This window comes from Lemur catta, chromosome 10 (genome assembly GCF_020740605.2).
Source record: "Lemur catta isolate mLemCat1 chromosome 10, mLemCat1.pri, whole genome shotgun sequence".
NCBI lineage: Eukaryota > Metazoa > Chordata > Mammalia > Primates > Lemuridae > Lemur > Lemur catta.
The window spans coordinates 65,405,764-65,425,435 of record NC_059137.1 but is presented as its reverse complement, the minus strand read 5'-3'; the positions used below and the strand labels follow the sequence as shown (position 1 = coordinate 65,425,435).

Below are 19,672 nucleotides of genomic sequence, written 5' to 3'. Positions count from 1 at the left end.
TCATTTTACTCCATGTTAAATAACTTAAATAATCACATGTCGCTGGGGACTACTGGACAGTGCAGCTCTAACGTGTCCCTTTTGGACAACAAGTCCTATAGGTGCCCTGCTTATGGAAAATGTTTAAGTGAGAATAGTCTTACCTGCTCCTACTGAGGTCTCTGGGGCTAGAAAAGGGCAGGTAGGGCAGCCACCGCCTTCTCCTGTACCTGATGTCCTTTTATACCTGGCTGTCCCCCCACACCTTCTTGTGAACCAGCAGCATCAGGTAAATATTGGCCTGCGCCATAACGTGTGCATGGGCTCAGCTCACTCTAAATATAGATGCTCCTAATCAATGCTGAAGAGATGTGTTAAAGAGGTAAACCACATAATGAATGATGGTCTCATTTTCCCTCCTTTTGCTGATAATTTTATGTTAAATGCAATGAAAGAAAACACTCTGTTTTAACCTGAGTGGCAGATCGCTTCTAAAGAGAGTCTTAGTTAAAATTTACCCTTAAAGTATCATTGAATACGCATATATTTGCCATTAAATATTTATGCAAGAGAGAAGTGTATTTTTTGTTTGTTAATATATTCATATCAAACCAAACTAACATAGAGAGACCTTCTCTGCAATGACACCAACATTAGAACTTAGACTAGAAATATACTTTGACCTCCTCTGGTGTTGCTCCTTAGACCCCAGGCCACTGGAACAGGAGCGACAGGGTCACAGTTTCTGCTGATCCAGCCTTTCCACAGTTTGCTTCGTACTTTACTCATAGCACATGGACAGGTGAGAGCAAATAGAAGAAGGAAACAATGACAGCTGCAGTGGAATAACAGTAATGAGCATTGTCATTTCCTGAACATTTACAGTGCTCCAGACACTGCACTGAGCAAATCACAAATAGTATCTCATTTAATTCTTGAAAGAATTTTTTGAGGTAGATATCATTGTCCTCTTTTGTTAGGTGAGGAAGCTTAAAGGTTAAGTAACTTACCTGAGGTCACAGAGCTCACAAGTTGTCAGCCAGAATTCGAATCCAGAGCTCCTGTGGGCCCATGCTCCTAACCAACAGGATCTGCGACTCCTAGGGTGGAACGTGCTTGCGGTCACAGGCTGCATGGACAGGGTCACTTGTCTGTCATTATTCCAATTGTCACACATCCAAGGTCTTCAAACGGTTTGGTTTGTGTGACCCCCAGGAAAATCCCATAGACCTTAGCCTTTGGCTTTTTGAGTACAACTATATTTATTAATTCTTGAATGTTAAGGGTCAACTGATGTTCATCTCAATCCACATGTGAGAAAACAAAGGGCTAATCAGATATCTGAATATTCAGCATTTGTTATGCATCAGATATAATAAGCAAGGCAAATTTGTTAGTTTCTCAGTTCCTACAAGACTTGGCACATGTTTCTGCATATCCTTAGAAATAATGATGAAAATCTTCCTTGTGTGCAGTAATTATAGATTCTTTCATTTCACAAAACTTTTTTTTTCAAAAATTTACTACCCCAGAGACTAAAAGAAAGCTAGTCATGAGTTCATGAATAGAAAATAAGTGAATGTATCAAATACCCTCCATTGTAGCTCTAAATAAAATGGCAGCTTTTAGAGCTATAGACTAAAGTAATTCTTTTGTAGCTTCTGCCAAAATCTGTACACTGTCTTCAAGATTAGCATTCACAAAAGTATTCTAATAGTCTAAGAAAATCTGAATTGGCTTCTTGGATGTCCCTGGAGGCTAAGCCATTTTGATTTCACAAAGTAAACTCTCATTACACCAGAGCACTAGCTACTTGGATCAAGTGAAGGGAGATGGTTGGGAAATAATAATTTAAAAGTCTTCAGCCCTTGTGAAGAGTCAAGCTTCCATCTGTGTACCATAAAGTTAGGAGTTTTTGGTTTTTTTTTTTTCTTTAAGCCAACCAGAATGAGACAGACTTAGCTGTTGGCCCTCACCTGGGCCTGTCTTCTCACCTGGGTAAAGCCCTAGACAAATTAGAGTTCTCTTTCTTCCATCCACGTATCCTGGCTTTCACTTTGTGTGCGTTTTTCCATAAATGCATTAGCAGCCAGGAACCTTCCATTCCTGGTGCACAGGCGACCCGCCCTCCTCTGTATGAGGAGCCATTGCATCCCAGCGAGCACGCCTGCCCTGTGAGACGTATTGTGTGATTAGTGTTGAATTCTTGTCATTGTCCTGAATTGAGTTAGAGTTTTAACACCATATTTCTTTAACTGCCCCCAATTTTTCACATAACAACACTGCTATTTTTAGAACGTTGCACAGGTATTAACTAATCATCTCTTTGCCGTTCCCATCTTCCAAGTAAAGAGCACAGGGTAAAGTGCTAGAATATAGTTACTCCCTGCAACATCCCGACCCTCACCCAGAGCCCTTTCCTCTTCCAGCCCCTAGGCACCCCAGAGTATACCATCTGTTCAAGTCAGCCAGTTGAGCAGCTGTGCAGCGCTAGATACCCTTTCTCTTAAAGGTGTCTCTTTAAATGATCATCTAAAACCTGGTAGATTCTCAGCAATGAAAATCTTGGCCATGCAAACCTTACCTTCTGCCCATTTTAGGGACTCTTGTCTTTAATATTAGCTCTCTGCTGTCCTGCAATGCTTGCACCACCCTGCCCCAGACACAGCAGCTACAGATTCTATTATTAGTTGAAGCAGGAATGAATTTCCCACTCTTATCTCACTCAGAGTTATGTCAAGGACATCTGCTTGTGAGAGGAGCCTATGGTGAGTTTTGGTCCTTTGAGAGCAGGCATGTAAGCTGCCATCCTGTCAGATTCTAGAACCTTCTGCCCACTGTCTCTACTTCCAACTGTGCTGTTAGAAGACAGAGCTTTGCTCTGAGGTGTTACTTAATAGAATAAATTCCAGAGTTTTTTAATTGCTCCTTTGTTGTGTTCTTATTTTAAGGTAGCACACAAAAGTGATTTATATAATGGAATTTATCAACTAGTATACATCTGTAAGAGGTAAAAGGAAGAGATTTCAAAAAACTCTGGCACACATTTTTAGCACAGTGAGAGATCACTGTGGCAAAGACATAAAATTCTCTAGGAGAATTCTTAATTTCAGCATATAATATTGGTGCTTTTACTAATGAGTTTTTCACATGGAAATGCAGATTCTTAAGGACACAAATTGTGCCCTTTTTACTGCTGTTGCTGATTACAGGTTTTGGTCTGTGGGATTTCTGTTTAAGCCAACAGATACCTCTGTGGTTGTAAAATGTAAGATTTTCAGATTACCTAAAATATGAATAAAGTGTTCTGGGTTTTAGGTAATCTTTAATAAATGCATATGTTTATCCACACTTCACTTTCTCTAACCCAAAATGTTCAACAACTGGTTAATAATTGGTGATGTATTTATTTTTCATGTTGCATGGATGGTTGTGTTAATGCATATTTCATCACTCTCTGCCCTCCTTGAAACCTCTCTGTCTTAATTACAGTCAAGAAAAAGCTTGGCTTCATTCCCAACCTACGTTGAAGGTAAGAGCTGGAAAAAAAATATTGAGCACTGAGTCATTCATGAATCTTTTAGCATTTGGGGCATTGGAAGTACTAAGATAATAAGACAATAGTGAGGAAGGAAGGCCACGAAGTCACTTATTCACAGTGTTAACAGTCTTGGTATCCTAGACAGAAAGTACAATAACTGGGAACTTCTAAAAATCCTCCTCCCTCCCTTTGCTTGTTATATGGACCAATGCCCTGAGGCAGGTGGTGAAGCTGTGGGCTTTACCCAGTGTCAAGATAGCTTAGAAAGGGCCACATTGGGGCTGAAACCCAGGCGTCCTTACTTTTAGCCAGTGCACCTCTTATGTTCAAAAAAAATTCAAGTGAGAATGAAATTTAACTAGGGGAGAAATTTTGGTCCTTTCTATAAGAAATACCTTCCCAGTAATTCCCATCTATTGCTTGGATACGCTAGTAATAGTAACATTTACCGAGCACTTACTCTCTGCCAGGTACTGTTCTAAGCCACTTTCCGTGTAAGAACTAATTGAATCCTCACATTAGTCTTGGGAAGGGGGTGTTACTGTTATGCCCATGTTGTACATGAGAGAACTGAGGCATTGAGAGGGTGAGAACCTTGCTCAAGATCACGTAGTTAGCAACACAGAGCCAGGCTGTGCATCGGCTGGCTGACTCTACAATTCTCCTTGGAACCAGTGTTCTCTGCAGGGCTGCCACACATGGTTGAGCAGGCTGTTCACTGCACAAGGGCACCCGGTCAAGAGGCTTAGCAGGGCCAAAAGTCAGCCCCAGCTCTGCACCCCAGCTTGAGCTTGTGCCATCCACAGGGGGCAGCTGTTTCTTATTCACGCAGAATCGCCCTCTGGCTGGAGACAGTTCTGATGCTTTGAGCCAGGGTGGATGACTGAGTTTTCTTTGAAGGAGGCTTTTCTGGAGGCTAGAGAAAGCCTAGATGTCTCTTTAAGGTCTCTCTGGCCTTTCTATCCTGTGGGTGAACATTCAGTGTGTTCCACTGCCTGGGAATGAGTTACCGGGATTCATCAACCTTCACGAACCCCCAGGCCTGAAGCCCAGGACAAGCTCACAGTTTTGGTTTAGTTACTCAGGTTTCTTTCTCGAGTAACCTGTAAATTATTTGCATCATTTTTGTGAAGCTCTAAAATTCCATGAGAGCACATTAGGAAGTTTTCAGAAGTTAAGAAACTCCCTCTGTCTTCATAGCCATCCCACCAGGCCTCGAGATTTTCAGGATCCACACTTTTACTTTCTTTGTTTCAACCTCCACTTTAGTTTAGAAAAATGAATAGATTATTTTAAGTCTGTTGCCCTAATAAGTAGCTTATCCTGGGAAGCAGCTGTGTAAGCTCAAGATGAGCTTGATGTTTAGGGATAAAAACCATTTCGGATTAGTCCTCCAAGAGGAAAAAGCAAATTGTTTCCATTTCAAATGATCTAATTTAAGACCCTGAGGTTTGGACAGTAGGTGAAAATGTATATTTTAGTCTCCCCAGATACAGCATTCAAGTCAAAGAAAATACATAAATTTCAATTGCAGATTAAAATACCTTTCTTGGTGAACCTGTTAGAAAGTTGTGTGTTAGTCCTAAACATGTTTTAATTTTGGGTAGGGTTTTCAGGCAGTTGTGGTTAGAATCAGATGCCCCCCAGTGAAAATATTTAATACAGGTTTGATTTAAAAGGCTGGTCAATGAGAACAGAAAATTTTGATTTTCCTTGGAATTGATCTGTTTGTGGACACAGAGCAGGAACATGATAGCCTGTAAGTTGCAAGATCAGCAGCGTGGGGTCGTAGCTTTGGGGTAATGTTATCTGTCTTGCAGAATTGGGATTGGAGGCCATTAAAGGAATCCAGACATTCCAAAACAAATACCATGTTTTTCTGATTTATAAAATTTGCTTTCTCCATTATGGATTGCATGGAGGAAGGAGATATGAATGGACAGCAAATAATAGGAACTGCTGTAAAATGAGCTTTCCTAATAAGAAGCTATGTATTCACCCAGGCATTTATCTGGCAAACAACTGGGTGACAGACACTAAGACACAAGAGAGTCAGAGATGAATATGACATGATCCTTGTCCCCAAAGAGCTCACAGTCTAACAAGAGAAACGATATCCTTTGTCACTGGATTTTATGTTTCATATTTAAGTAAATAGTCACATCATTTCTTACAGTATATGGCTTGGGTCAGTTACTCTAAGAAACTGTGCCTTCTATTAAAAAGGAGGGGTGGGTGAAGGCAGACACAGAGAGATGCCTCAGACCAGCGGGTTAACTCACCTGTTCAGGGGTCTCGGCACCTGGCCCACCTGTGCCAGTAGCGAGGTGTGGGGGAGGGTGGTGCACCATTCGGGGTTCATCTGGACCCGCCCCAGGGTGGCTTCACTCACCACTGTGGCTCTGTGTGTTACAGTTCCTGGACCTTGTGACCCTGAAGACTTGATAGATGGAATCATTTTCGCCGCCAACTACCTTGGCTCCACCCAGCTGCTCTCAGACAAAACTCCCTCCAAAAATGTGCGCATGATGCAGGCCCAGGAAGCAGTGAGCAGGATCAAGGTGAGGAGGTCTGGGTGCTCGGAGGGGGATGCTGGGCAGATACAGGCACCTAAACAAGCCATAGCGTCAGCCCACAGCTCTGGGTCTAGTCCCGACTTAAAAGAGAGTGGATTGAGAATACATCACACGTGGCACTCGTACACATGCCTGCTAACAGTTCTAAACTGAGAAAAGATTTCCAAAGTGTATGGGAGTCTTTATAAACACAATCTATTTAGAAAAAGTACATATGATTATAAACCTTGAAAAGTTGGTATAATGAGGAAGGAAGTCATTCTGAGTATTATGTCTCAAATGTGAGATGTTTATCACTGGATTTACACTGATAAGTAGAGGTCAGCGACTTAAACAGTCGTGTTACAGAGTTGGTTCAAATTAGGTGGCATTGCTTTTGAACCAGCTGACCCTGTTCAAGCGAGACTGAACTGCCTTGCTTCGAGTAAAAGGAACCATCTGATCAAATCTAACCTGGCTAGTCTGAACAAGCAGGGCAAGTCTAACCCAGGTTAAACTAGTTTGAGCCAGTCATAACCTGTTCCAATCTGTTTTATCGAGACTTAAAAGGAGCAAGCCTATAAGATCCGGGAAGAACCGCTTTCATCTGGTTTAAATCATTCACAGCTAGTTTGAACCAGCCACACCCAGTTTGTTGCCATGGAAATGCAGAGCTCTAGAATCTCCACCATGATGCCAAAACCACCGAGAATCAGGGGCAAACCAGGACTAAAGGGACACTGAGAGTGTGCTCATGCCATCCACATGCCACTCTGCCACCAGCACCTGGTGCCACTGGGCAGCCACCCCGAGCCATGAGGCCATTTTCACCAAGAGCCATAGGGAGGCACAGCATCGCTATTGAAGCCCAGAGCCAGATGTTTCCAGTGAGGCAGAACAGGTTAGGACTTAACCAGAGCTGGTTTCATCCAGTTTTAATGGGTCAAAGTGCATTCCTCCCTCAGGCGACCTTTCCCCATTTCACACCTTCTCTCACATTCCCAAGCTGCATCCTGGTGTCTGTGTGGTAACGTGATGAGAAAGAAGGACAAGCACAAGGCAGTCCCCGAGAGTCCTTAATCTCTCACTCACATAAGAAGTATTTCCCGTGCATGTCCATATGCAGGGCTGCGCAGGGTTTGGGGAGGGAGGAAACCTAGCGATCGATACAGTGAGATCCCCGCCCTCAAGCTGGACAGCACAAATGAAGACACAATGAATCAGGCCGGAGGAGGGGGAGAGCGGGCTGTCGGGTACAAGGTGCCCCGGGAGCCGGGGGAGCCGGGCGAGGTGAGACGGACCCGAGAGGTGGAGGGCGGCAGTGACCAGCCATTCCAGAGGTGGCTGCTCTGGGCCTCTTACCTGAGCTGATTGCTGTGACAGTCACATGTCCAGGCTCTGCCATGTGGTGAAGATTAACTAGCTCACATTTCCACTGATGCCCTGACTACAGTGCCTCGGAGCCCTCGGCTGCCCGGGCAGCTGCGGTTTGCCAGGACCCTGTGAACGACCCCAGGCCCTCTCACTGCGTCCTCTTCTCCGTGGCGCCTGATCTCACCGCCGCTCTGCACTGGGAGGGGGCGCTTCTTCCCCAGCTCACAGCTGGCCCTTTCCTAACTCCAAACACCCCAGCAAGCCCATGCTGCAGCTTTTGCTGTGACTACTGAGGTTCAGCAATGAGGACTTAAACCAGGGAGTAACTTACAACTGCCTGAAGCGTGGCTGTTGTCACAACACTGATGGGCCAGACTCGATGTCAAGATTCCTCACAGAACCCACTAGGTTCTCCCACATGTCAGGGACCCACGCAGCCGTGCCATCTGGGACCCACAAACCTGTCTGTGCCCCAGAGGCCCTGCCCTGAGGCCCACGTCTGCAGTGTTTATGTCTTCTCCCAAAATGAGCCTCTCCCAGGGTGATGGCCGTGGGAAGGTCTAGTTCTTTCCAGGGAAGTCCCACCCCACCCACAGAGATGCCTCTTGCCGCATGGCTCTCAACAGAACAAGCCCATAAAAAGTCTGACCTTCGTACCTTTGGGGACTCTCACACTCAGTAATGCCGGGGGGGGGGGGGGGGGGAACATACCAGGTTCCTGTGGAGCTGCCTGTCCAGACTTGGCCTGACTCCGTTTCTCTGTCTGCCCTTTCCACAGAGAGGTGACTCCTGCCAGCAGGTCTCCCCATCTTCGTTTAGTATATTCCAGGCACAACGTGCAAAATAGCAATGCACAGACCTCTCAAGCTACTTTCCAGGCGTGGTCCCACCCTATTTCATACGGAGCAGAGAACATTAAAAACTAAGTCTACGGGGACACAGTTCTAACTCCACATGTCCCACGGTTACCAAACAGCACCTGGTCTCGCAGGCACGTGGTGCCGTGAGCTTCCCCAGCGTCCATGGGGGTACAAAGACCCGGCCAGCATGCCTCACTCGGGGTCTCTGACAGATGGGGACTGCCTCCGTAAATTGTGTTTGGAAATGGCTGGGGGCACTTCTGGTTGTCACGGTGACCGGAGGTATTTACTGGGCCAGAGCCAGGTGGGCTCAACAGCCCTGTAAAATCCAAGATAAAGCCAAATGGCCAAGATTCATCTCTACTAAGGTGCCAAAGAGCCCCCATCAAGGAATGCTGCCAGGGCCCGGTCAGGTGGATCTCTCAGAACAAAGCAGCAGTTTCTGCCCCCAAAGGAGCACTCAAGACTCCTGAGACAGAATACCGTATGTTGCTTTGAGGCTAGTTTTTCCTAGGTTTTATCCATCCAGCTTTCAAAACCCTTAAGGTTCGACTTCATTTTGGGCACCTTGCCTGTCTGCCTTCTCATAGCTTTGGATTCCTGCAGATAGAGCATCTGTCTTTCCGTTCCCCGGCGACACGCAGGTAGTACTCAGATGGCCTTAAGGGGGAAAGGCAGGCAGGTCACCTGAACATAAAGCAGCGTTCAGGGTAGACTGCAGCATCCCTGTACCAGATCCCAACGAGGGCCAACTGTATGGTGAATTATATTTTATTTCCCTGGTGGTATCTGTTAGTGTTGTTTTTTATTTAAAGTCCAGCTCCCTCATAAGAAATCAGAAATTTTACTTGGAGGCTTCCAAAGGGTTGGTATCCGGAAGTTCCACAGTTCATTTGAACCAAAAATTAGATGGCTGTGTCAATCAGAACAAGCAAGATAGAGGCTTTCTGTTTATAAATACATTTTAGAACTGCCTAGAGCAGAGTGTGCATCTGGAAAACATATATTTATTTTTACAAGCAAATTACTCTAGTGTGAGGAATTCATTATAGAGTGGTAAAATTAAATGGTTACGTTTCATTTATAACTTACAAGTATCATTTTACAATGTGCTTCTACGCATTGGAAGGAACTGTTGCCTGTCATTAAATATTTTCTGCTTTGTGTTCCTTTTACATCCATTTAAACGCTCGTCAGATTGTTTGATGTTATACCCAGCCGGAAGCATTTTTCAATTGTAAGTGGAGATGGCTGTTTATTTCAGCACTCCCTAGAAAGTGGCTGTGTCAGGGAGCAGGGACAGAGACTTTGTCACATGCAGAGGGAAGCTGGGGACAGAGAGGGTTTCTCCGGAGCAGTCTGGGCTGGGCTCAAGTGGAGCTTGCACCATGGTGTCCACACGTGCCTGGGAGACAGCTCTCTAAGGCAGGTGGTGCCACACTGTTTCCCAAAGAGAGACTGACCTTTCAGGAACAAGTTCTCTAGGCCACCTCAGCAGAAAGGACACAGAGCATTGCAAGGCTACAGGTTTTATAGTGTCTACCCAGGAAGGAAGGAGAAAGAAAAGCTCTATGGATCTATTTTGCAATCCATTTAGCAACGTCCTTAACCCCAAGCTGACTAGGAATTTCAGACTCAGTGCTTTCACCTAATCAAAGGTGGAGTGCTTTCCTCCTTTTGTTTCTTTGCTTCCTTCTTCCTCCCTCCCTCCCTGCAGGGACCACCATCTTGTCCCTCTCTCTTTCCTCTGCCTACACTGTTGGTTTGACCGTATGGTTGTGAGTGATACCTCACCGTGCGTGCTGGTATTTGTGCTGCTTTATCTCTGAGCAGACTGACCCGGATGCGTAGGTTTCCATTTCAAAGCAGTCTTTAATTTTTGTTCTGTTTGTCGACTGTGGTATCTGTCACTCACGTAGCACCAACTGTACACGAGAATTGGACACTGCTCATTGGATTTACACTTGGAGTTGTAAGGATTACTGTTTTCTTAATTTAACAAAGAATTTACAGTGTCATTTGCCAGATGGAGAGAGAATTTGGAGCCGTGGTTGGCTAGGCATTTTCAACTTAATGTGAGAAGAAAACAAAGGAATTTGGCCCAAAAAGCAAACTGTCCCTATGTAGACTTCTGACTCCAGCGATAGGCATTTTAGGAATAAAAATTAACCAATACACAGTTCTTGACCTTGAGAAACTTGCAGTCCAATAAAAGAAGCCAAAATGAATGTTTAAGGAACAATAATACAAGACAGCCTAGTTATCCAAAAAAAGGCTTTTCTACCTACCAAAATATGAGAAATAAGACATGCCTGAACACAAGAGCAGAATTAGAAGACATCTGCCATTTTTTTCAACTTTTTTTTTCCATCTTTGGTCCTCCTCTAATGTGTCCTTTCTGCCTTTGTTGTGCATGATTTTTGAGAAGTAACATCCTTCCAGGAAGCCCCCATATACTTTTGGAATGCATTAGAGCAGTGGTTCTCAAAGTGTGATCCCTGGGCCAGCAGCGTCAGCATTGCCTAGGAACTTAGTAGAAATGCAGGGGGTTAGGCCTGACCCAGACCTGCCCAGTACCCCACAATGGGGACCCAAGAGTCTGTTCTAACAAGCCCTCCAGGAGATTCTGATGTGCACTGCCTTAGAGAAAGGTGGGCCGTCCAGTGTTAAGGAGCATCTTCTGACTGCTCTGCAACGTTCTGGTCAAGCTGAGGACTTGTCACTGATAGGGTTCCACTGGCAAATAAGCTCAGGAAACACTACGAAACAGATCTCCTCTTTGGATATTTGCAACACAGGTTTTCCTCTTAAAGGTTCTGTGAAGTCCTGTGCCAAGGAAATTTCACTCACTTTGTTTAACCAGCAGCTCCCATGATTATTTGAGCACAGAACACATGATCACCATGTGATAGTACCTCTGCTAATGTCTTGTTGCTAGTATTCTCTGGAACATATTTTGGGAGGAACTTCTGGGGAGCGCTTTGCCCAACGTGCTGTCAGTCTTTAACATGCCCTGGGTGGAGACACGCCTCTGCCCCAGGAGTGTGGGGCTCATGCCTGCGGACTCTCTAGAGAGAATCAAACTTGGAGCCAGTGCAGCTAGCTCACTTGTCTCCCTTTTTCTCCACCACGTCTCCATCCCTACATTCTGCTCTCATTCCCACTTCATTCTCTGCTCTTCAGAGAGAAGATAGGGTGGCCTGCTGAGCCCTGCCTGAGCCATAGACTGCTTCGTGTCCACGCAGTGTGTGGTGTCTACGTCTCCATTCTTGCTGTATTTGCAAAGCTCATGCAGTTAGATCGCCAATAGTGCATAGGTATTTTGTGGCCCATGCATTTTTGTAAGGAGCATTCATTATGTAATATTCTTCTATCTGGCTTTGCTAGCCTGTCCCAAAGACCAGATTTTTTTCGTTACTTTATGATTTCCTTTAAATGTCAAAAATTAGGATTTCATTGCAGAACTGAAATTTTATCATTATACCTTGGTCTAAATCGTGTCATTTCCCATCTTGCTTGAAGGAGTCTATAATCAGTAAAGAGGATACTGACGCATCAGGCCCTTCATATACGTTATCCCATCTGCTCCTCCAAATGGAGGAGGTAGGGAATCCTGTGAGGTAGGTATTATTAACCCTGTCTTACAGACAAGCTGAGCAGTTTACAGATGAGAAGCTTGCCCGGGTTGCACAACTAGTAGTTTAAAGTGTAGATTGAGATGGCCTGGGTTTTAACCTCTATTGTGCCACTTCACAGCTGTGTGACTTTGGGAAAGTTAAGTAGCCTCTCTGTGCCTCATTTCCCTCTTCTGAAAAATGAGGATAATGTAGTGCCTACCTCACAGGGTTGTTGTAGCTCTTACATTGATACATGCAAAATGCTTAGAAGGATTCTGGCACATAGCAAGTGCTCAGTAAATGTCAGCTAGGGAAAGAAAAGATATTATACAATAGGGAGGAGGGTGACTAACCTAGAGAGTCTTAACAACAGTAAATAATACACATTGTGGATTGAGCGAGTGGACGGATGGTGCCACAGGTTGTCCTTTGCACCACACCCCGATGGGTGGTAAACCATTATTAACCCCATGAGACACAAGACTTTAAATGGATATTGTCAGTCCCTGCTTTAAGATGCACACTGGCCTTACATTTCTCTTGGAAATACCTCTTTCTGCTGTTTTACATTCTGGCTCTGACCCCTCATCTTTGGCAACGTTACATCTAAATTTTTAATTATAATTTGTTGCAGGGCACCTGGATATTATAAACGATTGAAAGATAATATTACTCTAAAGGCATAGAATATTTCTAACTTCGTAAAGCTTATGTGAAAATACCTTCCATAAAACTCAGTTTGCTTTTTGGATCCTCTTCCTCATTACTAGTTATAGCAAAAAACAGAACTTGCGTATTCCATCAGTGGTGGACCTGTTTTCCTTTGAAAGTGTTCTTTGAAATCACAGTTGCCTAGAGTTGAAGAATTTGGACCAACAGTTGTTAGGGTTTGGTATCCAAGGAATGGAAATTCCTGTATTCCTGCCATATCCTTTCAGGGCAGGTAGAACACAAACAGTAAGGTCTCACAGCAGCCATCTGTCGTGCAGATCGTACCTGAGGCAGGTGTGGTGTAGCGTCAGCACTGTCCTGCTTCTCCGCTGCGGGACTATTTCCACTGTAGTGCACAGCAGTTAGGGTGACACTTGCACTTGCTGCCATCAGACTTTTTCAGAGCAAACTGTTCTCCACGAACTCATGACCACCAGTGAGAGCTGCGGGGGGTGTGTGTGGGCGTGGGGTTGCCCTAGTTTCCTAGGTGAGCCAAAGATTATCTATTTGGTGACTGGATGGCTGACTCATCCAGTTTCTCTACAGCGAGGCAGTCCAGGCAACACAGTTTAGTCATTAATGAAATAGAGATGTGCTGCTGAGAGCAGAAGAGCTCTCCTGCCAGGTGAGTACCAAGGAATATGAGCAAGCAGTTCTCCTCCACCCACGCCCATCACCACGACAGCGTCCGCAGTTTGGCCATTGACTCACCTTCATTTGTACAAGATCTGCATATAGAGCAAGCCTTAGCGAAAGCCAGGAAATCGCAGCATGACATTGGTAAATTATAATCATATAACAGCAAACACAGAGTGCCTGTAATACACGAGGCACTATTTGAAGAACTTTGCATTTATTCATCTTAACTTCTGAACAGAGCTATGAGGTAGATACTATTTTTATCCCCATTTTGCAGATGAAGAAACTGAGGCACAGAGACATTAAGTCGCTTCCTCAAAGTCACATAACTAGTAGGTGGCAGAGCCAGGATTTGGTTTTAGACAGTCCAGCCCCAAAGTCCCTGTCTTTTATCAACTGTGTTATCATTTATCATAATTAAGAACGATAGGGAAATATATTCATTTTTATTTAGGTATAAACTATATTACACAGATTTAAGGCAAGAAGTATTACTAAAGAAGGGAGAACAATGAAAGGGTCAATTCAACAAGAAGGGGTACCATCCTAAATGTATGTGTACCCTATAGCATAGCTAGGAGACAGCAGGAGATTTTAACACCTCTGTCTCAATAAATGGTGGAACAAGCAGACCAAAAAATCAGCAAGTACATTGAAGATTTGAACAATACTCTGAACCAATTTAATTGACCTAATTGACACTGGTAGAACACTATTCCCGATAACTGTAGGATGTATATTTTGAAGTCCACATGACACATTCACCAGAGTCAGTCGTGTGCTGGGCTGTGTAGCTAAGCATCAGCATGTTTCAAAAGATTGAAATCGTACAGAGTATGTTCTCTGGCCACCATGGAATTCCAAAATCAATAACAAAAAGATAACTAGAAAATCCCCCATATATAGTGAAATTAATAACAATTGTAAATAATCCGAGGTTCAAAGAAGAAATCACAGTAGAAATTAGAAAATGTTTTCATGGAAAAATAATTAAATTGCAACATACCAAAATGTGTGGGACACAGCCAAAGCAGTGCTTAGAGGGAGATTCACAGCTTTAAATATCAGAGAAGAAAAAAGTTTGAAAAGTTATAATTTATGTTAGGAAGCTGAGGGGAAAAAAATCAGCAAACTAAACCCAAGGAGAGTAGAAGGAAATAAAGATCTAGGCTAAAATCAGTGGACTAGAAAAACAGGCACACAATAAAGAAAATCAACAGAACCAAAAGTTGGTTCATTAAAAAGATCAATTACAGTTAAGTATAAGAAGTACCTCAATGCATTTCCTTCATCCCACTGCCTCCACCACCTACTAAATTCTGAGTTAGCAAATCAATTAGAGTGGGATTTTTTTAAAAGCCAGTCCTCCTTCCACAGAAGTGCTTTATACCTCTAATCGGTACCACTATGTCAGCTCCCTTTTCGACTTTTGAGTCTCTGCGAATTCTTTTCTAACTATTCTCCTGTCTCTGTTTGTTCCATGCTAAGCAGATGGCCCAGAAATTAGCCAAAAGCAGGAAGAAGGTGCAGTACAAACAACTTCATCAGCTTGGTGTTATGCCTGTTCTTTTCATTTGTTTCCGTTTTGCCTTTTTATGTTTTCGTGTTTTTGTTTTCTGCATCCAGCAAGTTTTTGTTCAGATTTCTTTTTGAACCGCCCCATAAGCCAGCGTTTCTCAAAACTTCGTTGCCTAAAGTGGCTGTTTTCTGTTGCTCATTAGTCATTTCACTTCAGAGGAACGACAGGGAGCAGATTGGAGATGCTAAATGAATCATACCGTAGTGTAGACATTCCAACCGTTCAGGAGCATTGATGTGGCAGGGACTCGAGTACATTCAATTATAGTTACGTTTGACTTGTGGATCTGTCAGATTGCTGGATGCAAAAAAGAAAACTCACTAATAACCACACATGTGCGGAGTTAACCCCTAACCCAGACTGCGCTTTTTGGTTGTGGAGCTTCTAGGTGCTTATGAACTACTCCTGGGACGTTGAGGCATCGGGGCTCTTTCTTAATGGGGTGGCTTCAGGAGTGGGAAACTGCTTCTGTGTTTCTGTGGTGGTACGTGAAGACTCTCTTACCAGAACTGCATCCCGGTGGATCCATTTGCACCTGCTATAAACGTCATCAGCTGAACCAGGGGCAAACTCAGAGTGACTTCTTCAGGGTCCTCGGGTATGAGTTAGTTGCCCTTATTCCTTCAATGTGTTGGGCTCCAAAACCCTTGCAGAGGCCGGGCACGGTGGCTCACGCCTGTAATCCTGGCACTCTGGGAGGCCGAGGCGGGTGGATCGTTTAAGCTCAGGAGTTTGAGACCAGCCTGAGCAAGAGCGAGACCCCGTCTCTACTAAAAATAGAAATTAGCTGGACAACTAAAAAATATATTGAAAAAATTAGCTGGGCATGGTGGCTCATGCCTATAGTTCCAGCTACTCGGGAGGCTGAGGCAGGAGGATCACTTGAGCCCAGAAGTTTCAGGTTGCTGTGAGCTAGGCTGAGGCCACAGCACTCTAGCCTGGGCAACAGAGTGACACTCTGTCTCAAAAAAAAAAAACCCTTGCAGAAAGGGCCATTGCCTGTTATCGTTCAGAGTCAAACCTACCTCCTTGAGTTACTGCTTCTACGTGGGAAGTGGCAAAGGGGCTCCCACATTTTCCCGTCTGACCTAGAGATGCGAACTCTCGTCCATGTGTCCATCCTCTGTGTGGTGCCTTCAGCTTCGGCAATTTAATCCCAGAGTCTGCGTTGCCGTTCTGGTGACTGTGTCTTGGTGCCTTTGTGTGTGAGCTAACCTACTCCTTGTGCACCTGGGTTACAGTAACGGAGTAAAACTTTCTCTTGGTGCGTTTTTTTCTTCTCAGGCTCCTGAAGGTGAATCTCAGCCGATGACCGAGGTGGATCTCTTCATTTCTACCCAGAGGATCAAAGTATTGAATGCCGACACACAGGTATCAGCTGGCTGCCACCTTTCTAGAGGTGAAGTTTGGTGGCATTATAACCCAGGGACCACCTGTGTCTGTAGCCACAGATGCTTGGTTGCATATATTCTAGAAGGTTGTATCTGCAGTGCCTGCTGCTGGGTGGGGCTTGGGGCTGTTTTCTTTAAGCTCAAAGCATGGATGTTGTTTAGCATTCTCCTAAGTTTGTACCAGAGGGCTCATTAATTGGACAGACTAGCCTTTTAATAAAATTTGTTTAAAACCACACACCCCCCAAAAACCAAAAAACATCCATGCTACTGACATTTTTTATCTTTTTTTTTTTTAATCTTCCCCACCAAGATTCTATAGTGATTGTGAAATGTTTGTAACTTCTTATTTCTTTCCACCTGCCGTAGATCATTTCCTGCTCTGGGTTAGCCAAGGGGAATGCGCTCTAGCCTGGGAGGGTGGACATAAATCTGCCAACAAGGTCCCTGTGGTGGGCCCTGGAGCCCACCCTGCGTGGGGACCAGACTTGGCTGGCTGTGGGGTGGCAGACCCTCTCATGTGCCATTAGATGTCATGCCAGACTTACCCGCCCTCTCCTCCTACCTCCAGGAGACGATGATGGACCACCCCCTGAGGACCATTTCCTACATCGCGGACATCGGGAACATCGTGGTGCTGATGGCCCGCCGGCGGATGCCCCGCTCCAACTCCCAGGAGAACGTGGAAGCCTCACACCCATCCCAGGATGGAAAACGACAGTACAAGATGATCTGCCATGTCTTTGAGTCGGAGGACGTAAGCATGGCTTCCTTGATCGCCCTCTGGGTATCCCGGGTGGCTGTTGGGTGACCAGGTTTCACTCGATTTCTCAGAACCTGGAATCAGTCTAATTCATCATATGTTGAACGTATATTCATTGAGCACCTACTATGTGTCAGGTACTGTACTAGTGCTAGGGATACAAGGCTGAATAAAACTGACAAGGGACTCATTGTGAGGGTTGAAGGGAGACAGAAAATAAATAGATAAATATACTTAATATAAAATGAGGGAGTGGGCAGTGCTATACAGAAAAATAAAAGAGGATCGGGGGTAGAGGGATGGGCTAGCTCAGGTAGGGTGGTCAACATTGTTCTCTCTTGAGAAGGTGACATTTGAATGGAGACCTGAAAAAAGTGAGGCTAAGGAAGGAGCAAGTGCGAAGGCCCTGAGGCAGGGATCTGCTGTATTCATTTGAGGAAGAGAAAGAAGGCCAAGCTACTGGGGAGTTTGGAATGAGGGAAAGAGTGGGAAGAATTTGGTCAGTCCCCAAAGGACCTGAGCAGGTCTCCCCTGAGCATCAGGGCATCTGGGGAAGATAGTTCTTTGTTGCACAGGACTGTCCTGTGGGCTACAGCAAGGTTAGCATCTCCGTTCCTCCCCACCAGACAACAGGAGCACCACCCACCCCACCAGCTCCTCCTGGCACAAAGCCAGTGATTCCTAATCTCCATTTCTCCCAGTCATGAGGTCAACAGAGAACATTTGCTTACAACAGAGCCATTCTTTGATTTGGCCTTCTTCCAGGGTCATGCCTGGAGCTGCCAGTGAGGCCATCAGACTGCAAATCGCATTAGCTCCTGAGATGTTCCCAGGGCCTCGGCAGGCCTTGGAAGCTCCCTTCCAGGATGGGCCACAACCCCATGTGGTTTTGAACTGCAGGACTCCCCCGCCCCCCACAAAACCCCACTCACCCACTCAGGGCTGTGTCGATGCCCTTGACTGTGCTAATGCTTCCTCCTGCCGCAGAGGAATACGCTCTGTTTCTCATAGGAGCAGAGAGCCCTTATCCATTTAAAAGAAAATTGCCTGGGGTAGCCTTGGCTCTCTAAAAGAGGCCATTTTTCTCCTGTGGAGTGTTCGGTCAAGCTGCGGAAATTGCCTTCCTCCAAGGAGTTGGGAGCCCGCGGCCATCCTGCTTTTCTCCGGGGAGCCAGTGCTGTCACGGCTGTGCCCACAGAGAGGAGGAGATGCTGAAACTTCTTGTCACCGTCCTTTACTGGTCCCGTTCTCTAGGAAGCAGCCTCGGGCCAAGGTCACCGGGAGGGCAGACAGCTTGAAAGTTCTCCCTGCTCTTCCCCCGACCCTTCCTTTACAGCTGAGCCAGACACGAGAACAGGGAGAGGATGAGTTTTAAGAGTTTCTCAGAAAGTTTCAAAAAAGTGAAAATTTGGAATCTTAAGCCTCCTGTGTCCCGCAGGCTAGTGAAAAGGTGGAGTCAGCGTGACTCAGCAGGCTCAAGGCCCCTGCCACCTCCACCTGGCTTGCAGCTCATAAGGACGGGGTTCTTCTCCTTGGGGCCCCTTGGGGCCCATCAGAGAAGAATGGAAAGAATGCAGAAGCAAGAGTTAGGACAAGAATGGACCCAGGAATCTCACCCCTGTCCTTCCACAGGAGCGTGGACAGAGCGCGTTGGCTCCGAACTGGGAGAGCCGGATTTGCATCCTGCCTCCGCGTTCGAGCTGTGTAGCTGCTCAGCCTCGGGCTCCTCTCTTGTAGAATGGTGGTGCCTCCCTCATCAGGCTGCTGGGGGACCCTGGTAGATGGTGCACTTAAGCCTGATGGCTGGCACGTGGCAAGCAATCCCTAAGTCTCAGCTGCCAGTGCGTTCGCCAGGTGCATCCATTAATGATCATCAGAAAGGCCAGTGGTCACGTTCCCAGGTGAATGTCCCAGTTCATCTGCATGTGCCTGTCTGATGCTGGACACGAGGCCTCACTCCCTTCCAGCTTTGCCGCAGGGAGGAGGGTGGTGGTTCTCGATGTGACCTGTAGCCTGTGAAGTCCCCAGATTCTCAGAGTGAGAAAAGTTAAACATTTCTTTCCCCGTGGCCGGCCACACAGGAAGTTCTGGTTTCACTGTTAATGAGCTGCTTTTACTAACCATTAGGGAAGATAGGGAAAGGGAATGGAGGTTAGAATTGGTGTGTGTGTTTGAAACATTGCTCTAGAGGCTTTCTCCTTTGGTTTTGCTTTTCTGCCCACGAGAATTCCACGGCGAGGCTGCCGGTGTGGTAGGCAAGAGGGTGGGCTCTGGATCCAGCCCCCGGCCTCACCCCCTTCTCAGGGAGTCGGCAGCTTCACCTCTCACCTCAGCTTCCTGAGCTGTCCGATTCGAACAGTAACACAGGTCTATGATTCCAAAGCCTAAAAAGCTCTGGGAAACTAAAAGGGTTTTTGCAGTCAGTTGGCCGAGGGACCTGACTCCAGCTGCCACGAGGCAACGCATAGGATTTGTCTGGCTTACCGTGCATTTTATACATCTTGCCGCGGAAGTGTTGCTGTGTTCATTTACAGGGCGCTTCCCCAGGCCCTGCAAGCATTATTGCACGGTGTCCAGTATATGTACCTAGTTACCTTTCCGAAATCTGAAAATGTCTGAATTCTGAAATACGGCCTCAAGAGTTTCGGATGAGGGATCGTGGA

General features: G+C 45.7%; 1 protein-coding gene across 1 annotated transcript in view; it reads left to right on the top strand.

Annotated features, from left to right (window-relative positions):
- The window catches only part of APBA1 (amyloid beta precursor protein binding family A member 1), a 60,239-nt gene that overhangs the window by 24,098 nt on the left and 16,469 nt on the right, over positions 1 to 19,672 (top strand). Inside the window, exons 3-7 of the mRNA XM_045562407.1 lie at positions 3,472 to 3,511; positions 5,936 to 6,081; positions 14,768 to 14,800; positions 16,140 to 16,226; positions 16,818 to 17,003. Of these exons, the coding sequence (XP_045418363.1) occupies positions 3,472 to 3,511; positions 5,936 to 6,081; positions 14,768 to 14,800; positions 16,140 to 16,226; positions 16,818 to 17,003 (492 nt within the window). The remainder of the gene's footprint in view (positions 1 to 3,471; positions 3,512 to 5,935; positions 6,082 to 14,767; positions 14,801 to 16,139; positions 16,227 to 16,817; positions 17,004 to 19,672) is intronic.